The sequence below is a fragment of the Hyperolius riggenbachi genome, chromosome 12 (assembly GCF_040937935.1).
Source record: "Hyperolius riggenbachi isolate aHypRig1 chromosome 12, aHypRig1.pri, whole genome shotgun sequence".
Lineage (NCBI taxonomy): Eukaryota > Metazoa > Chordata > Amphibia > Anura > Hyperoliidae > Hyperolius > Hyperolius riggenbachi.
This window is the reverse complement of record NC_090657.1, coordinates 120,603,903-120,624,156: the sequence shown is the minus strand read 5'-3', so window position 1 is coordinate 120,624,156 and position 20,254 is coordinate 120,603,903. Positions and strand designations below refer to the sequence as shown.

General features: G+C 44.1%; 1 protein-coding gene across 1 annotated transcript in view; it reads right to left on the bottom strand.

The window, feature by feature from the left end:
- Window positions 1–9,405: 9,405 nt before the first annotated feature.
- Window positions 9,406–20,254, bottom strand: part of GRIN2C (glutamate ionotropic receptor NMDA type subunit 2C) — a 1,474,164-nt gene continuing 1,463,315 nt past the window's right edge. The window contains exon 13 of the mRNA XM_068262140.1: window positions 9,406–10,437. Within this exon, the coding sequence (XP_068118241.1) occupies window positions 9,406–10,437 (1,032 nt within the window). The remainder of the gene's footprint in view (window positions 10,438–20,254) is intronic.

The window sequence follows — 20,254 nt, the reverse complement described above, 5'->3', positions numbered from 1 at the left end:
TCACTCACTTTTTCCTACAACGAAGCATCTGCTGTACGGCAGCAGAGTGGTGCAGTGGAAGCGTGCTGAGCCCATAACCCAGAGGTTGATGCATCAAAACCATCCTCTGCTAGGTGTACTTTGCTTATTTACACCTTGCTTTACCACATGGGCCAATCGGCAGCCATAGCCCCTTAAGAGAATGTGTCATTAGGGCCTTGTAACATAGATTGTAGTGTAACGATTTCAACTAATGTACCCTTCTTAAACTTGAAGATTGTATACAAATGTAAGCAGAGTGGTGCAGTGGAAGTGTGCTGGGCCCATAACCCAGAGGTTGATGGATTGACGACCTTAAGGCTGGCCCTTTAAGGTAGTTAATAATAATTTTAAGCAGATATCGATCAGATATTTGACACACAGAGACTGTGCATGCAGTTGCTGCTAAATGATTTTATGGGGATGTATGTGTGTCTTTTGGAGGGAGGAAGTATGTCAGCTCCAAGAAGTTTAATGCCACTTTTTCCTACAATGAAGCACTCACTGTGTGGCAGCAGAGTGGTGCAATGGAAGCGTGCTGGGCCCATAACCCAGAGGTTGATGGATTGAAACCATCCTCTGCTAGGTGTACTTTGTTTTTTACACCTTGCTTTACCACATGGGCCAATCGGCAGCCATAGCTCCTTAAGAGAATGTGTCATTAGGGCCTTGCTGTAACATAGATTGTAGTGTAACTATTTCAACTAATGTACCCTTCTTAAACTTGAAGATTGTATACAAATATAAGCAGAGTGGTGCAGTGGAAGTGTGCTGGGCCCATAACCCAGAGGTTGATGGATTGAAACCGTCCTCTGCTAGGCATGATTTCATTTTTGCACCTCGCTTTATCGCATAGGCAAAACGGTTTCCATAGCCCTGTAAGAGAAAGTGTTATAAGGGCCCTGCCGTAACATAGATTTTACGGTAGCTAAGACTACTCCTGGGCATTTCTTGTAGTTGAAGAGATGAGTGAACTGTGACACCACACTTAAAAAAAAAAACAAAAAAAAAACAGCAAACAGTGAAGCGCCCCCATATTGGAGCATTGGATTTGGTAAAGTCTTAAGCCAATATCCAATGTGTTGCAAGACACAAGTAAGCTTTAGGCTAGCACAGGAATGTTGTATGGCCACCTAGCTTTTCATCCTTCCCACCCTTGCCCTGGAATCTTCCAGACTTCAAATTCATCATGTAGTGTTGGTGGTATAGTGGTGAGCAGAGCTGCCTTCCAAGCAGTTGACCTGGATTCAATTCCTGGCCAATGTATGTGAGCTTGCTTTTGACATCCTACAAATCCCTGGAAAACAAGACAAAACAAGGGAGAGGGAGGAGGAATATCCGCGGAAATCCGTGTTATACGTTCAAGTATCTGCAGATAGCTATCCGGATTTTAAAAAAAAACCAGAATTTGAATCTGAATCAGATAGCATAAAAAAGTTCGGATATCCGAAATCTGGATGAGCATCCCTGCCAGACTATTGATTATTTATCTTGATCAGAGTAATTAATCAATTATGCAGGGCAGTCTGCTGTTGCAGAAGCCAGTGGCACTGACATCTTCTGCAGCACTGTATAGAGTACAGAGTTTCATAACGGTTAGCTCCCTCCACATCCTGATGACTCCTTTTCCCCCCAAAAAACCCAAAATTTGCAGCGGCACGCTCAGTGCACCAACCCGTCAACCCTCCCATCAAAAAAATTGGTGGTTTTTGGGGGGTGTTTGTGAATAATCAGCACCGGGTGTCAAATTCCCTAGGTAACACTCTACCTAGACCTGACCATCACTACTTAGGAGGAAACTTAGAAGAAAAAGTGAATTGGAACAGGTCATTGACCCTTATTCATTTCACTACTAAAAGTACAGAGACTGCTAATAATTATAGGAGTAAAGAAATGTGAAAAGAGAGCTCAAGTTTAAAAAAAACACCATGCACTGCAGACCTCTAATATCAGCATAATCAATCCAAGGCGTCCAAGTATTATTAAACTGCAGCATACGGTCCTCCACAATTGCAATCATATGTGCGGAAATCATTACTCTATGAACCCTAGCAATAACATGATCTAGGGGTAAAATAGGATTTTTCCAGCAAGAAGCCAGGTATGATTTAGCCGAATTAGCTATATGCTGAAGTAGCCTGTGCACTGGGAGTCTCATATTACCCTTTTTATTACCAAATAATAGTATAGAAAAAGGCACCTGAAGTACTGAGGCTTGTAATTGAAGGTGGGATCCGCAGTCAGTTGAAAAAATGGCTTTATTTAATCAGACACATATCAATGCAAACACCACATGCTGACGTGTTTTGGACGTGACACCATCCTTAATCATAGCATAGCTCACTTATGCTATAATTAAGGAAGGTGCCACTTCCGAAACATGTCAGCATGTGGTGTTTGGATTGATATGTGGCTGATTAAATAAAGCCATTTTTTTAACCGACATAGTGCGGATCTCACCTTCACTATATGGACCTGTGGGTTTGAGCAGCCGTTTTCCTGCACTGTCGGCTGATAGAGGTTGTGAGTGGAGTATCACTTCTATCTTGTACTGAGGCTAGTAACATACAAACTTGCGTTCAATAAGTCGAAACGAATGGGCGGGTCCACCACATATGCAAAATGGTAGGTCATCTAAAGGAGAGGATTTACACCAATTCTCAAAGTAGGTGAGATATCAGAAGACAAAGTGCCAAGCAATGCTATAAAGTGGTAAACCTGGCGTAATTGAAAAATTTGATGAGGTTTACAGGACAAACTTTCAGCCACAGTAGAGGGTTCCCATGTATTCTGACAGAGAGGGAGGGTCGAGGCCTGCAGACCCAGTGTATACCTATACCGATTCCAAATCTGCAAAGTGTTAAGTGTGTATGGAGAAGAGGAGGCCATTCTGGTGAGATTGCTAAGGGAGGACCACACTACTGACTCGACTGCCAATAGAGAAAGAAGTGCTGATTCAATTGCTACCCATAATGGGGCTTTCTGGCCTGTTTGAGTAGGCATTACATGAGCAAGTTGGGAAGCCAAATAACAGTTATAGAAATGATACAGTAGCGCCACCCACAAATCTTGGGAGCTGCATCCTCTTTAAAGCTGTTTAGGGGGTCTGTGTGCCCATATAAATTTAATGGGTTCTTTCTGGAGTGGTAGCAAGGCTGACTTAGGGGCCGGAATTGGCAGGACCCTAAAATAGCTAAACAATTTTGGGATGAGGGTCATGTGAGCAGCATGGATATGACCACTCAGAGATGGGATACTTATTCCAGGTGGAAAGCAAGGAAAGTAAGGAGGCAATCAGAGGCTATAATTAATCAAAAACAGGTTACTAGTTAATTTAACATCCAAATATTTGACATATCTAAGCTGGAGTTTAAACCCGTACTGGGACGTAAGTGCAGAGATAGTATTATATGTAATATTGCAAGGCATTAATTCAGATTTAGTGATATTAAGGGAGAGACCAGAAATAGATTTGAAAATATCTAAAATCTGGAGGAGAGAGGGGATTGAGGTAGTGTGGTTTGAAAGGGTAATGGCCAGATCGTCTGCAAAATGGGAAATTTTATAAGAGGTATGCTCAATCTTATACCAGTGTATATCCTCTGAGTGTCTAATTAAATAAGCCAGAGGCTCCATGCATAGAGCAAATAAAGCTGGAGAGAGGGGGCAGCCCTGACAAGTTCCCCGCTCAAAACTAAACGACTCTGTTCGTGTGGTAGGGAGTTTAAGGGTAGCTGAGGTGGAGGATTAGATAGACTTAAATAGACTCTTTAACACATTTTCAGCCTTATTTCTTCTATCCTACAAGTTCCTATACCTGTTCTAATGTGCTCTGGATTACTGCAGTCTTTTCTAGTTGCACTGTTTCTGTAATATATCTAATCTTCTTTTCTTTGTCAAGCTTTTTCGACCCAGAGAGGAATGCACTGCCTCTGCTGTGATAGTGACAAGTTATGCACGCCCCCTGCAGTCTCTATGTGTGTGCTTTGTTTATCCCTCACAGACAGGTCTCTGCTCTCAGTTTTCAGCTTGTCTGAGAGGGGAGGGAGGTGCCCATGCTGATAAACTGTGAGAATCCCTGACTGGAGTGCAAATAATGCACTATGTTATAAATGCTTGTAGTATACCGTAACATGAGATATATATATATATATATATATATATATATATCACACACAAACATCACTTCCTGGTTAGCAGCCATGTTTTTTGTTTGTAAACCCTGCCTAAAACTGGCGATTAAAAGCCAGGATTGCAGCGGAAACGGCAAAGAGGGATCCAGGAGATCACAGTGATTGGTATGTTTTTTATTGTACAAATCGGACAGTACAGATTCTCTTTAATAGCTTGTAGAAAAGGTCCCGAGATCCGAACTCCTGCAGTGTGTGAAGCATATAGGGCTAGGATAAGGTGTTGAATGCTTTTTCTATGTCAAGAAGGAGAAGGGCTAATGAATGTTTAAAATGGATTTAAAAACTTTCTAATGACATCAGTAGCCTGCCTCAACGATATGAAGCCCACCTGATTTTTATGAACAAGCGGATTCATAAATTTATTAAGGCGGGTCACCAAGACAGAAGTGAAGATTTTGTAATCACAAAGGAGTGATATGGGTCTATAGTTGGAGGGGATTAGGATATCACGATCCGGCTTAGGTATAACCGTAATAACCGAAGTTAAAAATTCAGGTGGGACAGCACTCCTGGCGGTATGGACGAGCTCAGCTCGTCCATTACCGCCGGAGGCTGCCGCTCAGGCCCTGCTGGGCCGATTTGGATGAAATAAAAAGCAGCACACGCAGCCGGCACTTTGCCAGCCGTGTGTGCTACCTGATCGCCGCCTCAGCGCAGCGATCCGCCGCCTGCAGCGGCGAAAGAGGGTCCCCCCAGCCGCCCGAGCCCAGCGTAGCCGTAACAAACAGTTCCGGCCAGCGCTAAGGGCTGGATCGGAGGCGGCTGACGTCAGGACATCGGCTGACGTCCATGACGTCACTCCGCTCGTCGCCATGGCGACGAGGTAAGCAAAACAAGGAAGGCTGATCATTGCGGCCCTCCTTGTTTATTCTGGTCGCCGGAGGCGATCAGAATGACGCTTCCAGAGCGCCCTCTAGTGGGCTTTCATGCAGCCAACTTTCAGTTGGCTGCATGAAACAGTTTTTTTTTTAATTTAAAAAAAACCCTCCCGCAGCCACCCTGGCAATCTTAATAGAACGCCAGGGTGGTTAAGAATAGAGTTGAAAGACATGGTTAGTTTAGGTATTAAGATATGGGAAAACTTTTCATAATATAGGCCATGAACCCGTCTGCTCTAAGGGCTTTATTTTTTTTGAAGTGCTTAATAATTTCTGCCTCAGTCATGATTTAGATATTGAGCTAATGAGCAGACAGTGGGGAGAGATATGGGAGAGAAGTTTTGGATAGAAATGATGTGATTACTGAGGGAGGGGGGGGGGGGGGGGGAGTATAATGCCGAATAATAGTGCAGTAAACAAGCATGGATTAGGTCAGGATTACTCGTCTACTTACCATCAGAGAGTCTGATCTTACGAACCGTGTTTAGTTGCTGCTGATCTTTAAGTTTGGTCACCAGCCGTCTATTGGGCTTATTCATCAATTTGTGATACTTAGATTGGGTCCAGCAATAGACCTTCTTAGATTGCTAAGCTAAGAGCACATCTATTTGGATCTTAGTATTCTTAATTTGTTTCAGACCGCAGAGGGTAGGGGCAGATTGATGGGCAGCAACCAATCTAGTAAGCTTAAATTGAAGGTTAGATAAAGCCTCTGATTGCCCTCTCTTAGTGCGAGCCGCCGATTGAATAAGTAGACCCCTCAAATAAGCTTTATGGGTGAACCACTATGTGGCTCTGGAAACATCATGGGTGCCATTGAGATCAAAATAGTCTGTAAGCTGATAAGTCAGCAACATTAGTTGGATTTGCAAGGAGAGACTCATTAATCGGCAAGAACTTTGAATGAACTTGGGAGATTGAGAATGAAATACAGCCAAAACCATATTGTGATCAGACCATGAACATGTAATATGGCGTGCATAAAGGAGGTTAATGGTCATGCAGTGCATTTAAATACCGCAGCACATCAGACCTGACAGCAACGGCCGCACTGTGAACGTTGCATTGCTTTTACATTGCAGTAAGATGTTATGCATTACAATTCGGCTATTATGACACACCACAATGTCCCACTGTGAACCTAGCCTTACCCTCCTCAAGGCTGCCTTATCTACTAATACTACTGATTCTATGTAGTAACAGTAGGGTATTGTACCGTGTTAGCCATCAGTAAAAGCAAGCAGTTTTAAATCAGGATGATACCATTTATTGGCTAACTACAAATGAATAAGAATAAACAAGCTTTCGGCCTTGCAGCCTTCGTCAGGTTTACATCCTGTTAGTTTGCAAGCTGGTGGTACAGACAGCTTATATACATGCAACATCAAAAGGAAAAACAGATATTTTTTTCAAGCATAAGTTGCTACACACTTTCGGTCCAACGGACACAGCATGGATGATCTTTGTGTCACCGCCCTGAAGGGCGGCTTCAAAACGTCAAATGACCGATTAATAGCAGAAACAAAATTTATAAATTGGTTCAATGCTGTGCAGAAGGGTTTGAATAAGGACAACAACTTTCTATATTGGTATGAGATTGATGATATATGAACTGTCTCAGCAATTCTAGCTGAACTTGTGAACTAAGAATTTACGATACCTCTGGGTCAATCCTAAATACCAGGTCTGTGAGCAATGGAGTAAACAAGGATCCTTATCTTACCCCATTTAGATGGTCTGTTTGTATTAAGGCATCTTAATGATGTATTTATGCTTGAAAAAAATATCTGTTTTCCCTTTTGATGTTGCATGTATATAAGCTGTCTGTACCACCAGCTTGCAAACTAACAGGATGTAAACCTGACGAAGGCTGCAAGGCCGAAAGCTTGTTTATTCTTATTCATTTGTAGTTAGCCAATAAATGGTATCATCCTGATTTAAAACTTCTTGATTCTATGTACTTTCATCAAACCCAGAAGCTTTCATATGCAGGCACATATGCCAAACTCAGTGTACTTATTGTTATATTGGGTGAGGATGATTCAGCGATGGGTAAGATAAAACAATCACAGTGAGTGGGACCCAATGTCATTTGATTGCAAAAAAGATCTAAAGTCTTTCTTGGAAGCCAGTTTTCCTCCCAATATTGTATCAGAAGGGGATAGTCGATGTGGAAAATATAACTTTAATGCTTGTGAAATGACTGGACAGGAAAATACAGAAGTATAGTTAGTCAAGCCTAATCCATTGTATTTCACAAGACATTTATTCATTGGGCTCTATGTGCAGCTGCACAGAACCAGTTCATACACTCTATGTGTGCAGCATTCTTGGATAATAGGTGTTAACTTATTAATTTTCAAACATGCCACAATAGTTTGCTGCCTTCCACTCCCAGCCACAACCATGCATTTTGATGAATCTGTTTGTTTGCATATACAGCAACAAGTGGCTTTCAGTCAAGTGCCTGTTCTGACAATGGAGTTCAACCATTCATCTGAGTCTTGCAATTTGATCAAAATCAGTGAAACATCACATTGCTCCATTCATTCTGTAGCATTTTCTGAACTTCAGAACAGTAAAGGCAGCCATACACTGGTCGATGTGCCATCAGATCGACCAGCTGACAGATCCCTATCTGATCGAATCTGATCAGATAGAGATCGTATGGCTGCCTTTACTGCAAACAGATTGTGAATCGATTTCAGCCTGAAACCGATCACAATCTGTTCAGCTGCTCCTGCCGCCTGTCCTCCCCCCGCGCATACATTACCTGAGGCTGGCTCCCGGGCATCTTCTCCACGCTGCACCGCTCTGTTCTTGCTCCATCTCGGCGCTTCCTGTGTCACTCCGTGACCAGGAAGTTCAAATAGAGAGCCCTCTATTTGAACTTCCTGGGTCACTGCAGTGACCCAGGAAGCGCCGGGATGGAGCGGGTGCAGCGCTGAGAAGATGCGGAGAAGACGCCCGGGAGCCCGCATCAGGTAATGTATTTTTCATCGGATCGGCTGCCGCTAGCGACGCGCACTTTACCCGCGGGCGATCGAGGGTAATTTCCCGCACGGCGCGATCGACGGACCGATCCGATTTCGGGAGGAAATCGGATCGTCGGCGGCGTTTACCGCGAACGATTGGCAGCAGATTCGATCCCAGGATCGAATCTGCTGTCGAAACGGCCGGGAATCGGGCCAGTGTATGGCCACCTTAAGAAGAGGCTGGAAAGCTGTCCCTACATAATAAGAAGGTATTTGGAATGTTTATCGATGTATTGCCACATCATTCAGCTTATATTTCTGTTTCTGACTAAATATTTTAAACTCAATAGTTCTGCTTTGATTTTCCAATGAAACTAAAAATAAAGACTCTTGATACAAAATAATCTTATTAAAAAGTTCAGTCAAGGTAAAGTTTAAGGATAAATTACTTCTTCCATACCAATAAAAACGCCTGGGGAAGAGGGGGCACATACTTTGCAAGTATATATCTGCAAATGCCAAGTAGTGGTCCAGATTTTATAATTCACAGAAACAAACACAGATCACTTATATCACGCTTTTCTCCTGGCAGACTCATAATTAGTGTGATATGTCCATAGTTGGCAGTTGGTTTTAAGTGACAGTAAAACAATATTAAAGGGGCACTATGGCAAACAATTGTAAAATTTAATACATGTGCAAACATATACAAATAAGAAGTACGTTTTTTTCCAGAGTAAAATGATCCATAAATTACTTTTCTCCTATGTTGCTGTCACTTACAGTAGGTAGTAGAAATCAGAACAGAAGTGACAGGTTTTGGACTAGTCTATCTCATTATGGGGGATTTTCAGGGATTTATTTATTTTCAAAAGCACTTAGTGAATGGCAGTTGTCCAACTGTCCAAAAACTGTGCAGCGAGCCGGGAAACTGGCCAGCATCATTGTTTAAATCCTTTTTAGGGAATATCTTTATAAAGATTAAAAGCCTTGTTGAGAATCCCCATGAAGAGATGGACTAGTCCAAAACCTGTTGCTTCTGTCAGATTTCTACTATCCACTGTAAGTGACAGCAACATAGGAGAAAAGTAATTTATGGCTCATTTTAATCTGGAAAAAATATACATCTTATTTGTCTGTTTGCACATATTTAAAATTTTACAATTTTTTGCCATAGTGCCCCTTTAAGTCATATTTTATTAACACTGATAATTTTGCTAATATTATAACATTTGTGCTGATTGGACCTGGGCTTCAGCAGTTGTATAGAATACCTTAAAGCTGGTGCAGTTTTTATTGCCATATATATTAATGATAAATTTACTTTATTGCAATCATATTTCACACTTCTGATTCCCAGCATATCCCCTTCCATGTTTCAGTTGAATAGCGGGTTCTTGGTTTTTCACTGTGAAGTGTTCCTTGAGAAAAAGAGGAAGGGTTCCTCCTATTCCTCATCTTGCTGTGGCAAACAGTCCTCTCTGCAGGTTGCATGCTAATAGCAGTTTGTATGTCTCTATGTCTTAGCATCGGGTGTCTATTACAGGTAAATATTGTGCCACTAAAGTATGCTTCTCTCTGGGAGGACTTGCAGTAAGATGGGCTGACCCATTTATTTCCCCTTTTCCCTTTCCCAAATGGATAACTACTGCTGCAAAAAGAGCACACTTGATTGCTGTTAGGGAGAGAACAATATGAAGGAAACCCACAATGTTGGTGTAGCCTCCAGTCCTCCTGGTGAAGAGAATCAGACAACAGGAAAGGTTTTGCTGTTACTAGACTGGGAATAGGATAATGACACCAAGAATTACATTGAACAGCTGCTGTTGTGGCAGTGGAAGTTGTTCTTTTTAACAGTTCCCATTGCTTGGTAGATGAAAGCTGTGATGTATTAGCTTTTCTGCTGCCTGTGTTCAGTTCACTCTCCTGGATTTTTCCATTCTGTGAAGTGGTGGGCATTTTTGGCATTACGTCCTGAATTAAACCAGAGTTTATAGTTGTGGCCTTGATATTGATTTCTTTTATTGAAGAACATGGAGCTTGCATGGATGGCATTATAGGAGAAAGAAGTGATTTGGTGTGTACAGGGGCTGTAGTGACAGCAGAGGTTGGAGATGCAGTGGCCTGTATTTGTTTTTGTGAACCATGTAGAGAGAAGGCAGCCTGCAAGCTCTCACTTCGCTGTCTCCATGTACGTAGTGCGTGAGATGCAGTCTCCAGGGATCCACTAACACCAGATGAGGACACCACATCCTTTGCTGTCTGCAGCACTCTTAACACATTAACAGGTACTGGAGTCCCTGTCACATCTAGATCAGGAAACGAGGTACTGTGGGATGGACTCTGCACACCCCGAAAACAACTATAAATACCCTAGAAATATACAAGAATAGTTAGTTAGCTTAAATGTTATTCCCTCACAGACACGTTCACATTATTATTGCTAAAGGTCAAATCCACTGAAAATTGTATTTTCGGTGTGCATGATCATTGAGATGACTCACATTTTTAAATCTTTCTCAGAAAATCTAAAGATGGCCATACATCAGTAGACTTGGCAGCCGATCAACCATCAGATTTGGTAATTATTATTGAATCTAATGAAAATTGGTGCCACTAAGAGCATGCCCGATCGACAATTCAGCCAATTTCGAGCCGAAATTGGTCACAAATTGCTGGGAATTCTTGATTGGGTGTGTAGAGGTAACAACGTGTGATAATCGTGAACGAAGAATGCTACAGAAACCCCCATCTACATCCCCCCAAATGTAGATGTATCCTTGTCTGGTGTCTGCCCATGCATTAATACTTTACCTGTCTGGTGTCCACCGTTGTCCCCACACTTTTCTTCCTTAAGCCCCATGTGACTGTCGGTGTATTGCACATGAGGCACGTGTGACATCACACATGTGCCTCACATGCATTACACCGTCATCCATGTGGAGTGCGAATGAGGAAAATGAGTGCAGAGACAGTGGCAAACACCAGAAAGGTAAAGTATTAATGCACAGGTACCGTAAGGGTGGGGGGGAGGTGTACATCTACATTTGAAGGAACATGGCCGGGGCAATGAGGGGGTGTCACTAAACTAAATCCAAAAAGATTTCATGCTAACATCAATCAGGAGTCAGCCTGTGGTTTATGGCGGCCAACAGGTCTCCCTCCAATCAGATTCGATCAGAGAGAGATCTGTCTCCTGGCCACCTTAAAGGAGAACTGTAGTGAGAGGTATATGGAGGCTGCCATATTTATTTCCTTTTAAGCAATACCAGTTGCCTGGCTATTCAGCTAATCCTCTGCCTCTAATACTTTCAGCCATAGGCCCTGAACAAGCATGCAGCAGATCAGGTGTTTCTGACAAATTTAGACAGATATGACAAGATTAGCTGCATGCTTGTTTCTGGTGTGATTCAGACACTTCTTTAGGCAAATAGACCATCAGGGCTGGCAGGCAACTGGTATTGCTTAAAAGGAAATAAATATGGCAGCCTCCATATCCCTCTCACTACAGTTCTCCTTTAAAAGCTACTAACAAATTGTCATTGAACGTCACTTGATGTTATTTACACTGTAGCAACAATTGGATGTACATAACCCTCACCCACTGCAGGGTCTACACCTCCTTGATAGTAGCCAACACTGGCAGTATTTTTAAAGGGGAACTGAAGCTTACTTATTCAAAGGGGAACTGAAGCTTACCTATTTTTTTACGGAAGCTGCCATATTTATTCCCTTTTAATCAATACCAGTTGCCTGGCAGCCCTGCTGGTCTATTTTTCTGCAGTAGTATCTGAATAACACCAGAAACAAGCATGCAGCTAGTCTTGTCAGATCTGACTTTAAAGTCTGAAACACTGCATGCTTGTTCAGGGGCTATGGCTAATAGTATTAGAGGCAGAGGATCAGCAGGGATGCCAGGCAACTGGTATTGATTAAAAGGAAATAAATATGGCAGCCTCCGTATACCTCTTACTTCAGTTCCCCTTTAAATCATTTAATATTGATTTTTAATCCTAAATACTATCAACATTTTAACTGAACTTGTAAACAGAGGAAATTATGGGGCAGCACAGTGGATTAATGGTTAGCACTCTCACCTTGCCTCCAGCCAGGGAACTATCTGCACAGAGTTTGTATGCTCTCCCCGTGTCTGCGTGCATTTCCTCTAGTTTACTCCCACATCCCAAAAACATACAGAAAAGTAAATTGGTTTCCCCCTAAATTGACCCTATATAATACATACAGTACACTACATAGACATATGACTATGGTAAGGATTAGATTGTGAGCCCTTCTGAGGGACAAGTTAAGTGCTATATAAATACTAAATAATAAAAATAATACCTGATGCGAAAAAAGTAATAAAATTGGATACTTACCTCCATAGTGGGATGCCTCTAAATAGCACAGAGACTTACCCATCCTCCTTGACCTTGCCGTTACAGAGCTGGGACCCTCTGAACATATTCAACATGCCTTGTTGAATATGTTCTGGTGGCCATGCTCCATCAGCGTATGAGAGTGGCGTGGCTGTGCAGTACCACTTGTGCATGACGTTTCCCTCCGTTCACAAGCGATTTTTGTGCTACTGTTCAGCCATACTTACGCGCCCACACATGGTGGGTAGCATGGCCATGGAGAAGAAAAGGGCCCCAGCAAGCAGCAGTGGGGTGGTGGAGAATTGGAGAAACCTCTTTATTTTTAGTACTGAGGTAAGCATCTAACTTTTTTTTAAAAATGTTGTCACAGGTTTGCTTTAAATCATCAAACAGGCAGCTATACATGCAACAGTTTATTATGGATGTTTAATCACTTGCAAACGTAAATGGGCCTGCAAAGACTGGACTAGACTTGTTTAAAATTGTCTGTTGTTAGGTGGTGAAATACTGTAATCCTTACCTGGGTTGCACTGGACATGTGAGCAGTGGCACAACAAAAGATCATGGACCCCTCAGCAAAACTTTGATGCCCCCCCCCCCCCCCCCAATATTCACACGCCTTCCCAGGGGCATAACTAAACATCACTGTCCCCCTCCCTGCAAAATTTTTGATGGGGCCCCATACCCCCCACCACAGGTATAGGTGCCCCAAATATAGATAGCCAGATATAGGTGCCCACCCCCTGTATAGCCAGGTATAGGTGCCCTCAGTATAGCTAAGTATACAGTGGCTTGCAAAAGTATTCAGCCCCCTTGAAGTTTTCCACATGTTGTCACATTACTGCCACAAACATGAATCAATTTTATTGTAATGCCACGTGAAAGACCAATACAAAGTGGTGTACACGTGAGAAGTGGAACGAAAATCATACATGATTCCAAACATTTTTTTTTACAAATAAATAACTGCAAAGTGGGGTGTGCGTAATTATTCAGCCCCCTTTGGTCTGAGTGCAGTCAGTTGCCCATAGACATTGCCTGATGAGTGCTAGTGACTAAATAGAGTGCATATATCCACAACCAACTACAGCGCTTAAGCTCCTATTGGACCCAAACCACAAAAAGCTGATTCCACAAACACTGATTACATGCAACAGGAACTATGGGGTTACCACGATATAGAGCCACTCTAAGGGGGTGGTATATCTCCTTTGGTGCAACTGTGGCATACAATATATTGGTAGGACCAAAAGAACCCTATCAGAAAGAATAGGGGAACATGTGAGAAATATACGAAGAGGGGTGAAAGGGCACAGTGTATCGGACCATTTTAGGCGAAAGCATAGTTGTGACCCGAGTTCATTGCATTTTTGTGCAATTGAAAAGGTGAGTATACCCTGGAGGGGAGGGAATAGAATTAGGCTAATTTCTAGAAAAGAAACGCAATGGATATTTAACATGGAAACGTTGTACCCGAAGGGATTAAACGTGGAGGTAGATCTCAACTGTTTTATTGATGAGAGCTAATTGAGTATCAGCAGTTTGCACATAGGGGGCCTTGTAACCACCGGTTTAGGTTAATTAATGGTATGGGGGAGGCATTGGTATAACATAGCGAGGGAGGGTACCCCTGGTGGGGTGCATATGGAATCAGAAGGATATGGGGGTTGGATAGGGAAGTAGGGGTTCACTAAAGTTTTTGGGCTGGTATATTTATAGGATACCTGACTTATGAAGGGTAAAGAAATAGGTTAATATCTGAGCAGCCATTTTTATAGTAATATGCAGACAGTCATGTGTGCAATTTTTGGTTACAAATAAATTGTAACATTTTAATCATGAATGTATAAGATTGAATGTATAACTTTGAATGTCAAATTGTGATGAAGTTTTAATATGTTTTAATATGTATGGGACAATATGTCATAAATGTATGGGCATGTTGTAAGTGCGAACTCCCGGAACGCGGAAGTGAGTGGTGGAGCGCATAGAGGAGTAAGGCGTGGAGCGCACCGCGCCGGATTAGTCACACTGGGGAGGAGCGTCTGAGTAGTATATTTTGGCTCTATCCGCATGGTGGCTCCATCCCCTGAATGAGTCACGCTGGTGACGAAATCGATAGGGAGGAGCCACATGCGGAAGTAAGGGTACGCGTGGAGGGTGAGGACTTGCGGAGGACACGCCGGAACGGGACCCTGCATCTAACATCTAAGCGGCGGCCAGACCGGGAGGTCGCACGGGGGGGAGCCCGTTCATGTACTCCAAAAGCTTTCTGAAATACCTCCTAAACGTGAGTGCAATAGCCCAATAAAGTACTGTTGTTTTTAGCAAGCTGCGCAATGAGGTTTTATCATTATTCATTGAGGTACATTGTGTGAAGCAAGTATCCAGTCTAACCTTTGAAGAAGCTGCTGGTGGGAAAGAGGATAAGGAGGATCGAGGGTGAGGGGAACCCATTAATGCCCCAAAAGCGTCTTTGGCCGATGTAATCCAGGCCCTCTACCGTTGGTGAGTGAGGATCTCACAGGGTGATATCGGTGGAGGTGTAGCAGACCAACAGATGGTTATAGGAAGCGCTGATCTGATATTAAGGGACTAAATAGAGTGCACCTGTGTGTAATCTAATGTCAGTACAAATACAGCTGCTCTGTGACGACCTCAGAGGTTGTCTAAGAGAATATTGGGAACAACAACACCATGAAGTCCAAAGAACACACCAGACAGGTCAGGGATAAAGTTATTGAGAAATTTAAAGCAGGCTTAGGCTACAAAAAGATTTCCAAAGCCTTGAACATCCCCCGGAGCACTGTTCAAGCAATCATTCAGAAATGGAAGGAGTATGGCACAACTGTAAACCTACCAAGACAAGGCCGTCTACCTAAACTCTCAGGCCGAACAAGGAGAGCGCTGATCAGAAATGCAGTCAAGAGGCCCATGGTGACTCTGGATGAGCTGCAGAAATCTACAGCTCAGGTGGGGGAATCTGTCCATAGGACAACTATTAGTTGTGCACTGCACAACGGTGGCCTTTATGAAAGAGTGGCAAGAAGAAAGCCATTGTTAACAGAAAAGCATAAGAAGTCCCGTTTGCAGTTTGCCACAAGCTATGTGGGGGACACAGCAAACATGTGGAAGAAGGTGCTCTGGTCAGATGAGACCAAAATGGAACTTTCTGGCCAAAATGCAAAATGCTATGTGTGGGGGGAAAACTAACACTGCACATCACTCTGAACACACCATCCCCACTGTCAAATATGGTGGTGGCAGCATCATGCTCTGGGGGTACTTCTCTTCAGCAGGGACAGGGAAGCTGGTCAGAGTTGATGGGAAGATGGATGAAGCCAAATACAGGACAATCTTGAAAGGAAACCTCTTGGAGTCTGCAGAAGACTTGAAACTGGTGCAGAGGTTCACCTTCCAGCAGGACAACGACCCTAAACATAAAGCCAGGTTTAAATGGTTTAAAAACAAACATATCCATGTGTTAGAATGGCCCAAAGTCCAGATCTAAATCCAATTGAGAATCTGTGGCAAGATCTGAAACTGCTGTTCACAAACGCTGTCCATCTAATCTGACTGAGCTGGAGCTGTTTTGCAAAGAAGAATGGGCAAGGATTTCAGTCTCTAGATGTGCAAAGCTGCTAGAGACATACTCTAAAAGACTGGCAGCTGTAATTGCAGCAAAAGGTGATTCTACAAAGTATTGACTCAGGGGGCTGAATAATTACGCACACCCCCCTTTGCAGTTATTTATTTGTAAAAAAAAAGTTTGGAATCATGTATGATTTTCGTTCCACTTTTCACGTGTACACCACTTTGTATCGATCTTTCACGTGAAATTCCAATAACATTGATTCATGTTTGTGGCAGTAATGTGACAAAATGTGGAAAACTTCAAGGGGGCCGAATACTTTTGCAAACCACTGTAGGTACAGTATAGCCAGGCATGGGTGCCCTCAGTATAGCTAGGTATAGGTGCCTACAGTATAGCCAAGCATGGGTGCCCCAGTATAGCCAGGCTTTGGTGCCCTCAGTATAGCTAGGTACAGGTGCTCACAGTATAGCCAGACATGGCTGCTGCAGTATAGCCAGGCATGGGTGCCACAGTATAGCTAGGTATAGGTGCCCTCAGTAAAGCCAGGCATGGGTGCCCACAGTATAGCCAAGTTTAGGTGGCCTCAGTATAGCCAGGTATTGGTAGCCAGTTAGGTGTCCCAAGCCCAGAGGCACAGTGCATATATGGACCCCCCCTCCCCGCCGATGTGTGTGGGCATTGCACCCCCCTCATGTGCTGCGTCCCTTCCTCCTGCCCCCCAAAATGGTCCTGGGCAGGCCCTAGAGTGCCCACCCATGGTTGCATGCCTTGTAGCCCCTATTGTTACAATCCTGCCCCTTCCCTTGTCTCCCCTTGGTGTCCTTCACGGCCTTGGGGCACTTATTACAAGGGTCATGAAAGAAGTGTGACCATCAGGATTTTCTCACTCATAACAAGTGTAGCCACAAAAACACCTTATCTGAAGTATAGTCCTCTGTATCAGAAGAAGATAAGGTTAGTAGTGGGGCCCCTCACAGCTCTGGGCCCCCCTGTGATTACAGGGGCTTCTTCCCTCTAGTTATGCCCCTGCATGTGAGGAATGTTTGAATGATTAGTGAATTAGCAGTGTTGTTTTGCAGTCCTATATATGTTATATTCACACCTGCAGTGAGATTGTTTTTTAAATAAATCCATGCTATTTTAGGTTTCCTGTAAGTGTTTTCACTGTGGGAACATGAAAATTGAGATGGCCCAAACCTCCGATTTTAGGTTTGCGAACTTTCGCAAACCGCAATAGACTTCAATGGGGGAGGCGAACTTTGAAAACTAGAAACATTTATGCTGGCCACAAAAGTGATGGAAAAGATGTTTCAAGGGGTCTGACATCTGAGTTTTTGTATGGAGGAGTGGGATACATGCCCAAAAAATCTGGATTTGACGTAAAGCAGCGTTTTAAGGGCAGAAATCACACTGAATGCTAAATTGGAGGCCTAAAGTGCTTTAAAACATGTTGCATGTGTATACATCAATTAGGGAGTGCTTTACATTGACACACCAAACTCACTGTGTAACGCACCGCAAACAGCTGTTTGTGTTGTGATGGCCGTGCTGGACTGGTGCGCACCATGGCGAGAGTGCAGGCGATAGCGGTTTTCAAGCCCATATGGTCGCCAGGCTGAGGTAGCTCAATGACAGAACAACAGTGAATGTCCAGCTGATCGAATTTGGTCTTTCCACAATGAAGCAATGACCTTATTATCTTTGGTGTGCCACCCCCCTAGACACTCATATAGCCGGCGGTCATTGTTTCATTGTGATACGCAAGCCCCTTCACCGCGGCAAGGTAACGGTCACGAAGGGGAATTGACACATGTACATGCCTTTTGTTTTGTTGTTGCAGCCGCAGTGCAGCCAGAAAAATTAGGCAGGCATGTACATGCACCAGAAAAACTATTCTAGCAGCGGCCTTAAAAATTCAGGAATCCGCCTGGAGTCCTGGTGGACCCTGTTGGTGGTGGCGGAGAAGGCAGTCAAGCGGCCTGCAGGGGCCTGTGTGGGGACCGATTTAGTCTTTGGGCAGGCCTGAGCATGCTTTGCAGACCAGGCATCTGTGGTCAGATGGACCCCTGACCCAACACTGTGTGCCAGAGATGTCACCACTTGCCTTTCAACATCACGGTACAGTTTAGGTATCACCTTTTTTGAGAAAACATTGCGGCCTGGTATCTTCCACTGCGGTGTGTGGCTTTACTTTTGTGTGCTGCTTTTCCTCAGGTGGCCATCCCATTGCAGTTTTTGCTTTGTAATCATGTGCCTTCGTAAGGTAGTTGTCCCTACGCTGGTCTTGGTCTTTCCACGGCTCAATTTTCGGTGGCAGAGAGTACAGATGGCATTGCTCTCATCTGAAGCAGACACACAAACACCACTGAGCCCTGGGGTGATGGCACTTTGGTGGTGGCGGCCGACTGAGTGTTAAGTGGGGTGCCAGAATCAGAGCAGGAGGAGGAAGATATGTCACACTTCCGTGTGGAAGCTGAGAAAGATGAGGTGTTCTGTGTTAAATAGTCAACTACGTCTTGACAATAGTGGGGGTTGATGGCACGTGCCTTCTTCTGAACACTGTACTTTGGTTGAGGGCTGCACGAAATCACAACAGTGCGATCTTAAACAGACCTGCCAGGTGGCCTGCCTCTGGCTCTGCCTTTTGTTTTGTCCATATTGGGGGGATGAAGAGAAAGGTATGCACTGACTTGACTAATACAATGTACGGTTACACAGGTGCAATGAACAGGTATGCAATGACTGCTGGTACAACAATGTGCGGTTACACAGGTTGCAGTGACTGGTATTACAAATGTGCAGCTGCCTGTCACACACACACAAGTGCCCTGAACAGGTGCAATGACTGGTGGTATTAACAATGCGTGTGCTCATGTAGGTATAGGTAGGTAGGTGCACTGAACAGTGAACAGGTGCAGTGATTGGGATTACAAATGTGCAGCTGCCTGTCACACACACACACAGACTGCAATGACAGGTGCAATGACTGGTGGTATTAACAATGCGTGCGCTCACGTAGGTATAGGTAGGTAGGTGCACTGAACAGTGAACAGGTGCAGTGATTGGGATTACAAATGTGCAGCTGCCTGTCACACACACACAGGCAGGTAGCCTGAACATGTGCAATGACAGGTGGTATTAACAATGCATACGCTCATGTAGGTATAGGTAGGTAGGTGCACTGAACAGTGAACCGGTGCAGTGATTGGGATTACAAATGTGCAGCTGCCTGTCACACACACACAGGCAGGTACCCTGAACATGTGCAATGACTGGTGGTATTAACAATGCGTGCGCTCACGTAGGTATAGGTAGGTAGGTGCACTGAACAGTGAACAGGTGCAGTGATTGGGATTACAAATGTGCAGCTGCCTGTCACACACACACAGGCAGGTACCCTGAACATGTGCAATGACTGGTGGTATTAACAATGCGTACGCTCATGTAGGTATAGGTAGGTAGGTGCACTGAACAGTGAACCGGTGCAGTGATTGGGATTACAAATGTGCAGCTGCCTGTCACACACACAGGTAGTCACTGAATGTGCTGGGCCTGGCAGTGGCACTGTAGGAATTACCAAGGCTGTCTATGCAACACAAGTGTCTGTGGGGCCCACACATACACACACACAAAAATTAGATCACAAGAACAAGATTAGCTCTCAAAAGAGCTGTTGAGGGGTGCTTTTTTGACAATAAGAATCAGCAAGGAGCAAGCTAACAAGCCTACAAGAGCCTAACTAAGCTTTCCCTATAGCTCTCTCTGCAGCAGCTCTCCCTTTTCTAATTACTGCAGGCACACGAGTGAGTCCAATGCCTGATGCTGCCTGCCTATTATAAAGGGGAGGTGGGGCTCCAGGACCGGAGTGTAGCCTGATTGGCTACAATGTGCCTGCTGACTGTGATGTAGAGGGTCAAAGTTGACCCTAATGATGCACTATGGGGGTGAATCGAACTTCTGCAAAAGTTCGCGGTTCTCCGCAAACGCGAACCACGGAAGTTTGCCAGGAACCGTTTGCCGGCGAACAGTTTGGGCCATCTCTACATGCAAACACAGAAATAAAATTAAACATATATAAACATATATTCAGGGGTCGAGTCCTGCGTGAACGCAGGTGGACAGCGTCCACCTGCTTTTTTCAGAGAGTGGACGCCGACCACCCTGGCTTGTGTGGAGGGGAGCAGCACAGAGAAGGAGAGCTATGGGGACAGCGGGG